Genomic DNA, 16026 nt, shown 5'->3' with positions numbered 1-16026 from the left:
TAGCATGGCCAATCCACCTAACCTGCACATCTTTGGACACTAAGGGGCAATTTAGCATGGCCAATCCACCTAACCGGTTCATCTTTGGACACTAAGGGGCAATTTAGCATGGCCAATCCACCCTAACCTGCACACCTTTGGACACTAAGGGGCAATTTAGCATGGCCAATCCACCCTAACCTGCACATCTTTGGATACTGAGGGGCAATTTAGCATGGCCAATCCACCCTAACCTGCACATCTTTGGATACTGAGGGGCAATTTAGCATGGCCAATCCACCTAACCCGCACATCTTTGGACACTAAGGGGCAATTTAGCATGGCCAATCCACCTAACCCACACATCTTTGGACACTAAGGGACAATTTAGCATGGCCAATCCACCCTAACCTGCACACCTTTGGACACTAAGGGGCAATTTAGCATGGCCAATCCACCCTAACCTGCACATCTTTGGATACTGAGGGGCAATTTAGCATGGCCAATCCACCCTAACCTGCACATCTTTGGATACTGAGGGGCAATTTAGCATGGCCAATCCACCTAACCTGCACATCTTGGGACACTAAGGGGCAATTTAGCATGGCCAATCCACCTAACCTGCACATCTTTGGACACAAAGGGACAATTTAGCATGGCCAATCCACCCTAACCTGCACATCTTTGGACACTAAGGGGCAATTTAGCATGGCCAATCCACCTAACCTACACATCTTTGGACACTAAGGGGCAATTTAGCATGGCCAATCCCCCTAACCCGCACATCTTTGGACACTCAGTTGAAGAGGTAATTAGGAATGGGTGCTGGGCCAGACCGCGAAGGCCCTCATCCCCCACCACATTAGAGACCCAGCATCAATCTGATACCTTTGCCACCCGTCTCCCAGATTCCCACTGGAGTTTGAACTCTTCCCCAGACTGCAGGTCCGGTAACTCCGCCATCCCTCCAACACTGAACCTCCTGGGGTGTCCCGACCCCAATTTCCACGTCTGAGTCCTTGCGGATCATACGAAACATTGTCACCCGGGAATAGGACAGCACAGAACTTCAAAAGGATAGAGAGGCGTTGGAGGAGTGGGCGGCACAGCGTGTTAGCGCTGCTGCCTCACAGCGCCAGGGACCCGGGTTCGATTCCCAGCCTCGGGTCACTGTCTGTGTGGAGTCTGCATGTTCTCCCCGTGTCTGCGTGGGTTTCCTCCGGGTGCTCCGGTTTCCTCCCACAGTCTGAAAGAAGTGCTGGTTAGGGTGCTAAATTCTCCCTCAGTGTAACCCGAACCGGCGCCGGCGTGTGAGGACTAGGGGATTTTCACAGTAACTTCATTGCAGTGTTAATCTGAGCCTTACTTGTGACACTAATAAATAAACTTTAAAAGCACGCACACACACTCACTCCCACCTTCCATCCCACCCTTCATTGCGGTGTTAACTGTAAGCCTATTTGTGATGATAATGAATAAATAATACAGATCAGCTATGATCTGATCAACTGAGAGATCTGGCTCGAGGAGAGGGGCTGAATGGCCTCCTCCTGTTCCTGTGTAACAGGCTGGAGAGAGAGCGGCTGAATGGCCTCCTCCTGTTCCTGTGTAACAGGCTGGAGAGAGAGGGGCTGAATGGCCTCGTGTTCCTGTGTAACAGGCTGGAGGAGAATGGCAGAATGGCCTCCTCCTGTTCCTGTGTAACAGGCTGGGGGAGAGGGGCTGAATGGCCTCCTCCTGTTCCTGTGTAACAGGCTGGGGGAGAGGGGCAGAATGGCCTCCTCCTGCTCCTGTGGAGAGGGTGGGGGAGAAGGGCAGAATGGCCCCCTCCTGTTCCTGTGTAACAGGCTGGGGAGAGGGGCTGAATGGCCTCGTGTTCCTGTGTAACAGGCTCGAGGAGAGGGGCAGAATGGCCTCGTGTTCCTGTGTAACAGGCTGGGGGAGAGGGGCAGAATGGCCTCCTCCTGCTCCTGTGGAGAGGGTGGGGGAGAAGGGCAGAATGGCCCCCTCCTGTTCCTGTGTAACAGGCTGGGGGAGAGGGGCAGAATGGCCTCGTGTTCCTGTGTAACAGGCTGGGGGAGAGGGGCAGAATGGCCTCCTCCTGTTCCTGTGTAACAGGCTGGAGGAGAGGGGCAGAATGGCCTCCTCCTGATCCTGTGTAACAGGCTGGAGGAGAGGGGCAGAATGGCCTCCTCCTGTTCCTGTGTAACAGGCTGGAGGAGAGGGGCAGAATGGCCTCCTCCTGTTCCTGTGTAACAGGCTGGGGGAGAGGGGCAGAATGGCCTCGTGTTCCTGTGTTACAGGCTGGGGGAGAGGGGCAGAGTGGCCTCCTCCTGTTCCTGTGTAACAGGCTGGGGGAGAGGGGCAGAATGGCCTCCTGCTGTTCCTGTGAAGAGGGGTGGTTCTGGTACCTTGTCCTCTGTTCTGTTTTGCAGAGAGAGTCCTGCCCTCCTGCACGGTGTGTCTGACACTGTCCTCCGTCACCAGGCATTCCCGGAAGATGTGCTCCGTCTCGGGGGGGTTAGGAACCTGCGGAGCCCGTCTCACTGTGCAGCTCCTCTCCTCGGTACTCCAGCCCTCCTCATGCAGCGAACCCGGTTCCGACTGCAGGATAAAATTGGGAAAGGAGTCAGTGTTCCAGATGGAGCGGCTGCCTTAGAGTAACAGTGCTGTTAGAGATAGAGGGTTCAACGGCTTCATCCTGGGGATATGGGCATCAGGAACAGCAGCCCGGAATCATTATCCCAACTCCGGAATCATTATCCCACTCCGGAATCATTATCCCACCCCGGAATCATTATCCCAACTCCGGAATCATTACCCCACCCAGGAATCATTATCCCACTCCGGAATCATTATCCCACTCCGGAATCATTATCCCACCCCGGAATCATTATCCCACTCCGGAATCATTATCCCACTCCGGAATCATTACCCCACCCGGGAATCATTATCCCACTCCGGAATCATGATCCCACCCCGGAATCATTTTCCCACCCGGAATCATTATCCCATCCCGGAATCATTATCCCAACTCCGGAATCATTATCCCACCCCGGAATCATTATCCCAACTCTGGAATCATTACCCACCCCGGAATCATTACCCACCCGGAATCATTATCCACCCCGGAATCATTATCCCACCCCAGAATCATTATCCCACCCCAGAATCATTATCCCACCCCGGAATCATTATCCCATCCCGGAATCATTATCCCACTCCGGAATCATTATCCCACCCTGGAATCATTATCCCACCTGGGAATCATTATCCCACCCTGAATCATTATCCCACCCCAGAATCATTATCCCACCCCGGAATCATTATCCCACCCCGGAATCATTATCCCACTCCGGAATCATTATCCCACCCGGAATCATTATCCCACACTGAATCATTATCCCACCCCGGAATCATTATCCCACCCCGGAATCATTATCCCACTCCGGAATCATTATCCCACTCCGGAATCATTATCCCACCCCGGAATCATTATCCCACTCCGGAATCATTATCCCACCCCGGAATCATTATCCCACCCGGAATCATTACCCCACCCGGGAATCATTATCCCACTCCGGAATCATGATCCCACCCCGGAATCATTATCCCAACTCCGGAATCATTATCCCACCCCAGAATCATTATCCCACTCCGGAATCATTATCCCATCCCGGAATCATTATCCCACCCGGGAATCATTATCCCAACTCCGGAATCATTATCCCACCCCGGAATTATTATCCCACCCCAGAATCATTATCCCACTCCGGAATCATTATCCCATCCCGGAATCATTATCCCACCCCGGAATCATTATCCCACCCTGGAATCATTATCCCATTCCGGAATCATTATCCCACTCCGGAATCATTATCCCACTCCGGAATCATTATCCCACCCGGAAATCATTATCCCACCCCGGAATCATTATCCCACCCTGAATCATTATCCCACCCCGGAATCATTATCCCACCCGGAAATCATTATCCCACCCCGGAATCATTATCCCACCCGGAATCATTATCCCATCCCGAAATCATGATCCCACCCCGGAATCATGATCCCATCCCAGAATCATTATCCCACCCGGAATCATTATCCCACCCCAGAATCATTATCCCATCCCAGAATCATTATCCCACCCAGAATCATTATCCCACTCCGGAATCATTATCCCACTCCGGAATCATTATCCCACTCCGGAATCATTATCCCACTCCGGAATCATTATCCCACTCCGGAATCATTATCCCACCCCGGAATCATGATCCCATCCCAGAATCATTATCCCACCCGGAATCATTATCCCACCCCAGAATCATTATCCCATCCCAGAATCATTATCCCACCCAGAATCATTATCCCACTCCGGAATCATTATCCCACTCCGGAATCATTATCCCACTCCGGAATCATTATCCCACTCCGGAATCATTATCCCACTCCGGAATCATTATCCCACCCGGAATCATTATCCCACCCCGGAATCATTATCCCACTCCGGAATCATTATCCCACTCCGGAATCATTATCCCACTCCGGAATCATTATCCCACCCGGAATCATTATCCCATCCCGGAATAATTATCCCACTCCGGAATCATTATCCCACCCTGGAATCATTATCCCATCCCGGAATCATTATCCCACCCTGGAATCATTATCCCATCCTGGAATCATTATCCCACTCCGGAATCATTATCCCACCCTGGAATCATTATCCCACCCGGAATCATTATCCCATCCCGGAATAATTATCCCACTCCGGAATCATTATCCCACCCTGGAATCATTATCCCACCCGGGAATCATTATCCACCTCGGAATCATTATCCACCTCGGAATCATTATCCCACCCCGAATCATTATCCACCTCGGTATCATTATCCCACCCCGGAATCATTATCCCACCCCGGAATCATTATCCCACCCCGGAATCATTATCCCACCCGGAATCATTATCCCACCCGGAATCATTATCCCACCCCGCTGGAAAAGGTCTGTGTTTCACTGTGGGATGTCCCGAGGGAGGGATAGGAGCGGGAGAGATGGGGGAAAGGTCTGTGTTTCATTCTGGGATGTTCCGAGGGAGGGATAGGAGTGGGAGAGATGGGGGAAGGGTCTGTGTTTCACTGTTGGACGTCCCGAGAGAGGGATTGGAGCGGGAGAGATGGGGGAAGGGTCTGTGTTTCACTCTGGGATGTCCCGAGGGAGGGATAGGAGCGGGAGAGATGGGGGAAGGGTCTGTGTTTCACTCTGGGATGTCCCGAGGGAGGGATAGGAGCGGGAGAGATGGGGGAAGGGTCTGTGTTTCACTGTGGGGTGTCCCGAGGGAGGGATAGGAGCGGGAGAGATGGGGGAAGGGTCTGTGTTTCACTGTGGGATGTCCCGAGGGAGGGATAGGAGCGGGAGGGATGGGGGACGGTTCTTACTGGGTGAGTACAGATTGTATCAGACGGGACACAGACGAGGCTGTGGTTCTAGCACGTTCCACAGAAATGATTCTTCCACTTACCGGGTGTTTGGTGGGTCCCCTTTTTATTGTCAGACTGCTGAAAGATGAGATCGAAATATTACCCAAACAAACAAGACAATGCTTTCATTTAATACCCCCCACCCGTACCCCAGTGAGAGTCAGTGTGTGTGGAACCCGTACCCCAGTGAGAGTCAGTGTGTGTGGAACCCGTACCCCAGTGAGAGTCAGTGTGTGTGGAACCCGTACCCCAGTGAGAGTCAGTGTGTGTGGTACCCGTACCCCAGTGAGAGTCAGTGTGTGTGGGACCCGTACCCCATTGAGAGTCAGTGTGTGTGGAACCCGTACCCCAGTGAGAGTCAGTGTGTGTGGGACCTGTAACCCAGTGAGAGTCAGTGTGTGTGGAACCCATACCCCAGTGAGAGTCAGTGTGTGTGGGACCCGTACCCCAGTGAGAGTCAGTGTGTGTGGAACCCGTACCCCAGTGAGAGTCAGTGTGTGTGGGACCCGTACCCCAGTGAGAGTCAGTGTGTGTGGAACCCGTACCCCAGTGAGAGTCAGTGTGTGTGGAACCCGTACCCCAGTGAGAGTCAGTGTGTGTGGGACCCGTACCCTAGTGAGAGCCGTGTGTGCGGAACCCGTACCCCAGTGAGAGTCAGTGTGTGCGGAACCCGTACCCCAGTGAGAGTCAGTGTGTGTGGGACCCGTACCCCAGTGAGAGTCAGTGTGTGTGGAACCCATACCCCAGTGAGAGTCAGTGTGTGTGGGACCCATACCCCAGTGAGAGTCAGTGTGTGTGGAACCCGTACCCCAGTGAGAGTCAGTGTGTGTGGGATCCGTACCCCAGTGAGAGTCAGTGTGTGTGGGACCCGTACCCCAGTCAGAGTCAGTGTGTGTGAGCCCGTACCCCAGTGAGAGTCAGTGTCTGTGGGACCCGTACCCCAGTGAGAGTCAGTGTGGTGGGACCCGTACCCCAGTGAGAGTCAGTGTGTGTGGGACCCGTACCCCAGTGAGAGTCAGTGTGTGTGGGACCCGTACCCCAGTGAGAGTCAGTGTGTGTGGGACCCGTACCCCAGTGAGAGTCAGTGTGTGTGGGGACCCCTTACCCCAGTGAGAGTCAGTGTGTGTGGGACCCGTACCCCAGTGAGAGTCAGTGTGTGTGTGGGACCCGTACCCCAGTGAGAGTCAGTGTGTGTGGGACCCGTACCCCAGTGAGAGTCAGTGTGTGTGGGACCCGTACCCCAGTGAGAGTCAGTGTGTGTGGAACCCGTACCCCAGTGACAGTCAGTGTGTGTGGAATCCGTACCCCAGTGAGAGTCAGTGTGTGTGGGACCCGTACCCCAGTGAGAGTCAGTGTGTGTGGGACCCGTACCCCAGTGAGAGTCAGTGTGTGTGGAACCCGTACCCCAGTGAGAGTCAGTGTGTGCGGGACCCGTACCCCAGTGAGAGTCAGTGTGTGTGGGACCCGTACCCCAGTGAGAGTCAGTGTGTGTGGGAACCGTACCCCAGTGAGAGTCAGTGTGTGTGGGACCCGTACCCCAGTGAGAGTCAGTGTGTGTGGGACCAGTACCCCAGTGAGAGTCCGTGTGTGTGTGGGACCCGTACCCCAGTGAGAGTCAGTGTGTGTGTCGGACCCGTACCCCAGTGAGAGTCAGTGTGTGTTTGCAGAATGTGGGAGAATCCTGACCTTTGTTCCAATGCTTCCTCCACACTTTGCAGCAAGCTCCTCAAGGGAAAAAGATCAGATTGTTAAACCTCTGCCTTTGAAGAAACCAACTCCTGCAGCCCACCCACACACACCCACACCCCCACACACACACCCCCACACACACAGACACCCCCACACACACACACACACACCTTGATATGGCTCCTGCTCTGCCCAAGACCGCAAGGAACTACAAAAGGTTGTGAATGTAACCCAAATCCATCACGCAAACCAGCCTCCCATCCATTGACTCTGTCTACACTTCCCGCTGCCTCGGGGAAAAGCAGCCAGCGTAATTAAGGACCCCACGCACCCCGAACATTCTCTCTTCCATCGGGAAAAAGATACAAAAGTCTGAGGTCACGTACCAACCGACTCAAGAACAGCTTCTTCCCTGCTGCTGTCAGACTTTTGAATGGACCTACCTCGCATTAAGTTGATCTTTCTCTACACCCGAGCTGTGACTGTAACACTACATTCTGCACTCTCTCCTTTCCTTCTCTATGAACGGTATGCTTTGTCTGTATATCGCGCAGAAAACAATACTTTTCACTGTATCCCAATACATGTGACAACAATAAATCAATATAAATCAACACATACTCACACTCACACACTCACAACTAGCTGTTTACAATCCTGTTTAACACAAACCTACACACACCAAAGACAATTATCCACAAGACACACACACTGTCTCCCTCTCTCTGTCCATTCTCCTCTTCGTTTCTCTGTCTTTCTCACTCTCTCTCTCTCTCTGTCTCTCTCTCTCTCTATGTCTCTCTCTCTCTCTCTCTCTGTCTCTCTCTCTCTCTCTGTCTCTGTCTCTCTCTCTGTCCATTCTCCTCTCTGTTTCTCTATCTTTCTCTCTCTCTGTCTCTCTCTCTGAATCTCTGTCTCTCTCTGCCTCTCTCTCTCTCTGTCTGTCTCTCTCTGTCTCTCTCTGTCTGTCTCTCTCTCTCCCTGTCTCTCTCTCTCCCTGTCTCTCTCTCTCCCTGTCTCTCTCTCTCCCTGTCTCTCTCTCTTTCTGTCTCTCTCTCTTTCTGTCTCTCTCTCCCTGTCTCTATCTCTCTCTCGCCCTGTCTCTCTCTCTCCCTGTCTCTCTCTTTCCCTGTCTCTCTCTCTCCCTGTCTCTCCGTGTGTGTGTGTCTCTCTCTCTGTCTCCCTGTCTCTCTCTCACTCGATCTCTATCTGACTCTGTATCTCTCTCTGTTTCCGTGTGATGGGGGAGATGGGGGGGGGTGGAGAGATGGAGGGATGGGAGAGTCTTTCATTGCAGTAAATGTGTTCCTTACTGGCCAACATCTTCACCCTCGTGAAGTTTCCAATCCTCATCGCGATCAGGATCCTGTCAGGGAGAAATTATAATTCACCATCTGGAAGAGACAGGAGCGAGTTCCAACACGAATGGCTGGAGGGATTCCCTCCGGCTCCTGGGTTGCCCAGGGCAGCTGCTGAGTCCAGTGGTCCAAATCGCCCCTCGTGGAGTGCACTAAATCTGACCCCTGACCCTCTCCCATGTTGGTCAGCGAGAGACTGGGAATGCAGACAGTGCCCGGGGACAGTCACTAAGAGATAGTGTGCAAGTCCAGCAGCCAATAGGGAAGCAAATGGAACATTGGCCTTTATTTCTCAGGGATTGGAATTATAAAAATAGGGAATCATAGAATCCTGACAGGACAGAAGAGGCCATTCGGCCCATCGGGTCTGCACTGACCCTCCAAAGGATCATCCAATCTTTGGACACTAAGAGGCAATTTAGCACGGCCAATCCACCTAACCCGCACATCTTTGGACACTAAGAGGCAATTTAGCATGGCCAATCCACCTAACCTGCACATCTTTGGACACTAAGGGGCAATTTCCCATGGCCAATCCACCTAACCCACACATCTTTGGACACTAAGGGGCAATTTAGCATAGCCAATCCACCTAACCTGCACATCTTTGGACACTAAGGGGCAATTTAGCATGGCCAATCCACCTAACCCGCACATCTTTGGACGCGAAGGGGCAATTTAGCATGGCCAATCCACCTAACCCGCACATCTTTGGACGCGAAGGGGCAATTTAGCATGGCCAATCCACCTAACCTGCACATCTTTGGACATTAAGGGGCAATTTAGCATGGCCAATCCACCTAACCCGCACATCTTTGGACATTAAGGGGCAATTTAGCATGGCCAATCCACCTAACCTGCACATCTTTGGACATTAAGGGGCAATTTAGCATGGCCAATCCACCTAACCCGCACCTCTTTGGACTGTGGGAGGAAACCGGAGCACCCGGAGGAATCCCACACAGACACGGGGAGAACGTGCAGACTCCACACAGACAGTGACCCGGAATCGAACCGGGGTCCCTGGCGCTGTGAGGCAGCAGTGCCAACCATCTTGCTAAAGGCACTAGCCAGGCCACACTCGGAATACGGCGAACAGTTTTGGTCCCCTTATCGAGGGAAAGATACACTGGCCTCGGAGGCAGCCCAGAGAAGGTTCGCCAGGTTAATCCCGGGCGTGGAGGGATTTTCTTATGAGGGGAGGTTGAGCAGGTTGAGTCTGTGCTCATTGGAGTTGAGAAGAATGCGAGGCGACCTTATTGAGACATGTCGGATTCCCAGGCGAGGGTTAGACGGGGGAGATGCTGAGAGGTTGTTTCCCCCGTGTGGGAGAGTCTGGGACCTGACAGGGATTTTCTCGGAGTAAGGGGGTCGCCCATTGGAGACTATGTGAGGAGGAATTTCTTCCCTCAGAGGGAGTGAATCTGTGGAATTCTTGACCGCACAGGACTGGAGAGGCTGGGTCATAGAGTCAAGGCTGAGAGAGACAGATTATTAATCAGTAAGGGAATCAACGATTATAGGGATAAAGCGGAAAGTGGGGTTGAGGATTATATGAGATCTCATTGAATGGGGGTGCAGACTCGATGGGTTGAATGGCCGACTTCTGCTCTGACACCTTGTGGGCTTAAGTGGGGTCTGTGGTCGGTTTTATGTTGGTGGATATAACGACAGCCTGACAGAGGGAGTGCTGAGGGAGCGCCGCACCGTGGGGAGGGTCAGTGCTGAGGGAGCGCCGCACTGTGGGAGGGTCAGTGCTGAGGGAGCGCCGCACTGTGGGAGGGTCAGTGCTGAGGGAGCACCGCACTGTGGGAGGGTCGGTGCTGAGGGAGCGCCGCACTGTGGGAGGGTCAGTGCTGAGGGAGCGCCGCACTGTGGGAGGGTCAGTGCTGAGGGAGCGCCGCACTGTGGGAGGGTCAGTGCTGAGGGAGCGCCGCACTGTGGGAGGGTCAGTGCTGAGGGAGCGCCGCACTGTGGGAGGGTCAGTGCTGAGGGAGCGCCGCACTGTGGGAGGGTCAGTGCTGAGGGAGCGCCGCACTGTGGGAGGGTCAGTGCTGAGGGAGCGCCGCACTGTGGGAGGGTCAGTGCTGAGGGAACGCCGCACTGTGGGAGGGTCAGTGCTGAGGGAGCGCCGCACTGTGGGAGGGTCAGTGCTGAGGGAGCGCCGCAGTGTGGGAGGGTCAGTGCTGAGGGAGCGCCGCAGTGTGGGAGGGTCAGTGCTGAGGGAGTGCCGCACTGTGGGAGGGTCAGTGCTGAGGGAGTGCCGCACTGTCGGGGAGTTGCTGTCTTTCAGGATGAGACATTAAACCGAGGCTCCGTCTGCCCTCTCGGGGTGGGTGTAGAAGATCTCAGGGTCACGATTGGAAGAAGAGTTCGGGGGAGTGGTGAGGGTCTGTACAGAGAATAGGAATCCTCACTCGACGCTGTTGCCGAAGGTTGGGTTGGGTTTACTCACCAGCGTGCTCTCTGGTTCCGTTTCTTTTCTCATTGGAGGACCAAACTGCACCTGGCGGACTGAGGGAAGAACATGAATAAATTTCCAATAGTTCATCACCTTCCTCCCTATCTCTGTAACCCCCTCCAGTCCCCACACCCCCTCCCTATCTCTGTAACCCCCTCCAGTCCCCACACCCCCTCCCTATCTCTGTAACCCCCTCCAGTCCCCACACCCCCTCCCTATCTCTGTAACCCCCTCCAGTCCCCACACCCCCCTCCCTATCTCTGTAACCCCCTCCAGCCCCTACACCCCCTCACTATCTCTGTAACCTCCTCCAGCCCCTACACCCCCTCACTATCTCTGTAACCTCCTCCAGCCCCTACGCCCCCTCCTCGAATTCCCTCCCATTATTCTCTCCACATCAGTCTCTCTTGTCTCTCTCTGTGGTTCCCTTTCCCTGTCTCTGTCTGTCTCTCTGTCTGTCTCTCTGAGGCTCCCTTTTCCTGTCTCTCTCTCTCTCTGTCTCTCTCTCTCTCTGTCTCTCTGCCTCTCTCTCTGTCACTCTCTCTCTCTCTCTCTCTCTGTCACTCTCTCTCTCTTTCTCTCTCTGTCACTCTCTGTCTCTCTCTCTGTGTCTACATCTCTGTCTCAATCTCTCTATCTCTGTCTGTCTCTCTGTCTCTCTCTCTCTGTCTCTCTCTCTCTGTCTCTCTATCTCTGTCTGTCTCTCGGTCTCTCTCTCTCTGTCTCTCTCTCTCTCTCTCTGTCTCTCTCTCTCTCTGTCTCTCTCTCTCTGTCTCTCTCTCTCTCTCTCTCTCTGTTTGTCGCTCTGTCTCTCTCTCTGTCTCTCTCTCTCTCTGTCTCTCTCTCTGTCTCTCTCTCTCTCTCTGTCTGTCTCTCTCTCTGTTTGTCTCTCTCTCTCCTTTAAAACGCTCCTTAAATCCAACCTCTTTGACCGAGCTTTTGGTTCCCTGTCCCTAATATCTCCCAGTGTGTCTCGGGGTCAGATTCTGTCTGAACCCAGCGAAGCCCCTTGTGGTCGATTTACTGGGTTCAGTGTGATATCTAAGTCGAGGTTGTGGTGTGCAGGTCGGTTTTTCCTGGTTCTGCCTGTTCCCCCCCCTCACCGAGCCTGCCCCTCCAGACTCTGCGCCTCTCACTGTTTTACACCCTGACATTACGGACACGGAATAAATTACTGTCTCCGCTCACAGGGAAGTGAGAGACTTACACTGTATCTCCGACCGTGTCCGCTCCGCTCTCATGTGCGGCCCCAGGGAATGGATCTTGTCAGGGAATGTGTCACAGGTCTGCAAGGCAAGGAGAACGTTAGACTCTAAAACAAACGTCCCCTCCTCTCCCAGTCGCTCTGCCCATCCCCACAGTCACGTGACATACAACACTGTGTCCAGAATGCACTTGGAGGGGCTGAATGGCCTCTGGCACCCTTTACTCTCTGCCAAGGGGCCGTTTCCGAATGTGGGCCTCGCGCCTAAGGGTGATGCATACCCATTGTGCCTGAGGGAGCCAGCGCACCCTCAGCACTGACCCTCCCACAGTGCGGTGCACCCTCAGCACTGACCCTCCCACAGTGCGGCGCTCCCTCAGCACTGACCCTCCCACAGTGCGGCGCTCCCTCAGCACTGACCCTCCCACAGTGCGGCGCTCCCTCAGCACTGACCCACAGTGCGGCGCACCCTCAGCACTGACCCTCCCACAGTGCGGCGCTCCCTCAGCACTGACCCTCCCACAGTGCGGCACTCCCTCAGCACTGACCCTCCCACAGTGCGGCGCTCCCTCAGCACTGACCCTCCCACAGTGCGGCGCTCCCTCAGCACTGACCCTCCCACAGTGCGGCGCTCCCTCAGCACTGACCCTCCCACAGTGCGGCACTCCCTCAGCACTGACCCTCCCACAGTGCGGCGCTCCCTCAGCACTGACCCTCCCACAGTGCGGCGCTCCCTCAGCACTGACCCTCCCACAGTGCGGCGCTCCCTCAGCACTGACCCTCCCACAGTGCGGCGCTCCCTCAGCACTGACCCTCCCACAGTGCGGCGCTCCCTCAGCACTGACCCTCCCACAGTGCGGCGCTCCCTCAGCACTGACCCTCCCACAGTGCGGCGCTCCCTCAGCACTGATCCTCCCACAGTGCGGCGCTCCCTCAGCACTGACCCTCCCACAGTGCGGCGCTCCCTCAGCACTGACCCTCCCACAGTGCGGCGCTCCCTCAGCCCTGACCCTCCCACAGTGCGGCGCTCCCTCAGCACTGACCCTCCCGCAGTGCGGCGCTCCCTCAGCACTGACCCTCCCACAGTGCGGCGCTCCCTCAGCACTGACCCTCCCACAGTGTGGCACTCCCTCAGCACTGACCCTCCCACAGTGCGGCGCTCCCTCAGCACTGACCCTCCTACAGTGCGGCACTCCCTCAGCACTGACCCTCCCACAGTGCGGCACTCCCTCAGCGCTGACCCTCCCCACAGTGCGGCGCTCCCTCAGCACTGACCCTCCCACAGTGCGGCACTCCCTCAGCGCTGACCCTCCCCACAGTGTGGCGCTCCCTCAGCACTGACCCTCCCACAGTGCGGCGCTCCCTCAGCACTGACCCTCCCACCGTGCGGCGCTCCCTCAGCACTGACCCTCCTACAGTGCGGCACTCTGATTAAACCTCCTCCCCTCTCCCTCCCCCAGTCCCTGTCCGATGTTCGGTACCCCTTGCCCCTCTGTTCCCTTCCTCCCCCCTCCCCCAGTACCTCCAAGTCGCTGTCATCAGCGAGGGAACAGCTGCTTGAGTCCGGATTGTTGACCTTGTCCAGAAGTTCAATCCCCTGCGTCCGGCTGAGCATCTGATTGGCAAACGGGTGCTGATGGGAAAGACGCCATTGTCAACACAGACTCGCTCCCTCACAGGCAACACCGCGGTGAGTATGGGGGCAGCGGGAAGTCCGTACGCAGGTACAGCACCGAATAAAAGGTTGGGACTGGAGTATAAAAGTGTTGTTGCAATTGTATCGGGCGTTGGTGAGACCCAGAGAGCGGTACAGCACGGAAACAGGCCCTTCTGCCCAACCAATCCATGCTGCCCTCCCAGCTGGTCCCAATTCATACAATCCCTACAGTGCAGGAGGAGGCCATTTGCCCCATCGATTCTGCACCGAACACGATCCCACCGAGGCCCTCTCCCCATAACCCCATGTATTTACCCTGCTAGTCCCCCTGACACTAAGGGGCAATTTAGCATGGCCAATCCACCTAACCCGCACGTCTTTGGACACTAAGGGGCAATTTATCATGGCCAATCCACCTAACCTGCACATCTTTGGACACTAAGGGGCAATTTAGCATGGCCAATCCACCTAACCTGCACATCTTTGGACACTAAGGGGCAATTTAGCATGGCCAATCCACCTAACCTGCACATCTTTGGACACTAAGGGGCAATTTAGCATGGCCAATCCACCTAACCTGCACATCTTTGGACACTAAGGGGCAATTTAGCATGGACACTAAGGGGCAATTTAGCATGGCCAATCCACCTAACCCGCACATCTTTGGACACTAAGGGGCAATTTAGCATGGCCAATCCACCTAACCTGCACATCTTTGGACACTAAGGGGCAATTTAGCATGGCCAATCCACCTAACCTGCACATCTTTGGACACTAAGGGGCAATTTAGCATGGCCAATCCACCTAACCCGCACATCTTTGGACACTGAGGGACAATCTAGCATGGCCAATCCACCTAACCTGCACGTCTTTGGACACTAAGGGGCAATTTAGCATGGACACTAAGGGGCAATTTAGCATGGCCAATCCACCTAACCCGCACATCTTTGGACACTAAGGGGCAATTTAGCATGGCCAATCCACCTAACCTGCACATCTTTCGGACTGTGGGAGGAAACCGGAGCACCCGGAGGAAACCCACGCAGACACGGGGAGAACGTGCAGACTCCACACAGACAGTGACCCGAGGCCGGAATCGGAGTGGGCCTCTGGATTACTAATCCATTACTACTAGGCCACCATCTCTCTGATATAGTTACATCACTCTGAAACCCTGTCGCCCCATGTGGGCACTAACCCAAAATGTTGGATCTCCCACTCCAATCTGAATTAGGAAGCAGTTAGTTGGACCTGTTTGGGGTGTCCCTCCACCCCTTGGGGAGGTTGCGGAGGGAGAACAACAAGGAAATGATGTGAAAGCTTTTGTAAACACTGGGTTAGATCCCGGCTGGAGCACTGGGCCCAAATCCGGGCCTCCCAACACTTTAGGAAGGAAGTCGAGGCCTGGGAGAGGGAGCGGAGGGAGATTTTCTAGAATGTTCCCAGGGATGAGGGGGCTTCAGTTAACACGGAGAGACTGGGAGAAGCTGGGATCGTTCCCCTTGGAGCGGAGAAGGTTAAGGGGGAGATTGAATCGAGGCATTCAGAATCCGGAAGGGTTTGGATTGAGTGAATCAGGAGAAAGTGTTTCCAGTGTTAGGAGGGTGGGTAACCAGAGGGGGGCGGGGGACACAGATTGAAGAGAATCGGGGAAAGACCCAGAGGGGGAGATGAGGGGAATGTTTTTTTGCGAGTTGTTGTGATCTGGAAGGCGCTGCCTGAAAGGGCGGTGGAAGCAGATTCAACAGGAACTTTCAAAAGGGGGAAATACTGGAAAAGGAGAGATTTGCAGGGCTGTGGGGGAAAGAGCAGGAGGGAGGGAGAGTAATTGGATAGATCTCTCAAAGAGCAAGCACAGGAAGAGTGGGCCGAATGGCCTCATTGTCTGCTGGAGGATTCCATACAATGGCTCTTGGATTACCTGTTTAGAAGGTGGCACGGTGGCACAGTGGGTTAGCACTGCTGCGTTACAGCGCCAGGGACCTGGGTTCGATTCCCGGCTTGGGTCACTGTCTGTGTGGAGTCTGCACGTTCTCCCTGTGTCTCCGTGGGTTTCATCCAGGTTGTCTGGTTTCCTCCCACAGTCCAAAGATGTGCGGGTTAGGTGGATTGGCCGTGCTAAATTGCCCCTTAGTGCCCAATGATGTGCAGGTTAGGTGGATTGGCCATGCTAAATTGCCCCTTAGTGTCTAAAGATG

General features: G+C 54.6%; 1 protein-coding gene across 3 annotated transcripts in view; it reads right to left on the bottom strand.

Moving 5' to 3' along the window:
- LOC144487145 (mitogen-activated protein kinase kinase kinase kinase 3-like) overlaps positions 1-16026 on the bottom strand; it is a 66419-nt gene that overhangs the window by 32219 nt on the left and 18174 nt on the right. For 2 of the 3 annotated variants that reach the window (XM_078205204.1, XM_078205205.1), the window contains exons 11-17: positions 13694-13804; positions 12175-12253; positions 10962-11020; positions 8462-8514; positions 7146-7184; positions 5501-5537; positions 2391-2583 (exon numbers count right to left, since the gene is read on the bottom strand). In XM_078205204.1, the coding sequence (XP_078061330.1) occupies positions 2391-2583; positions 5501-5537; positions 7146-7184; positions 8462-8514; positions 10962-11020; positions 12175-12253; positions 13694-13804 (571 nt within the window). The remainder of the gene's footprint in view (positions 1-2390; positions 2584-5500; positions 5538-7145; positions 7185-8461; positions 8515-10961; positions 11021-12174; positions 12254-13693; positions 13805-16026) is intronic. The other variant, XM_078205206.1, reaches the window with a different exon arrangement.

This window comes from Mustelus asterias, unplaced genomic scaffold, assembly GCF_964213995.1.
Source record: "Mustelus asterias unplaced genomic scaffold, sMusAst1.hap1.1 HAP1_SCAFFOLD_618, whole genome shotgun sequence".
Taxonomy (NCBI): domain Eukaryota; kingdom Metazoa; phylum Chordata; class Chondrichthyes; order Carcharhiniformes; family Triakidae; genus Mustelus; species Mustelus asterias.
Note: the sequence above shows the minus strand (reverse complement) of the source record. Positions and strands in the feature narration are given on the sequence as shown.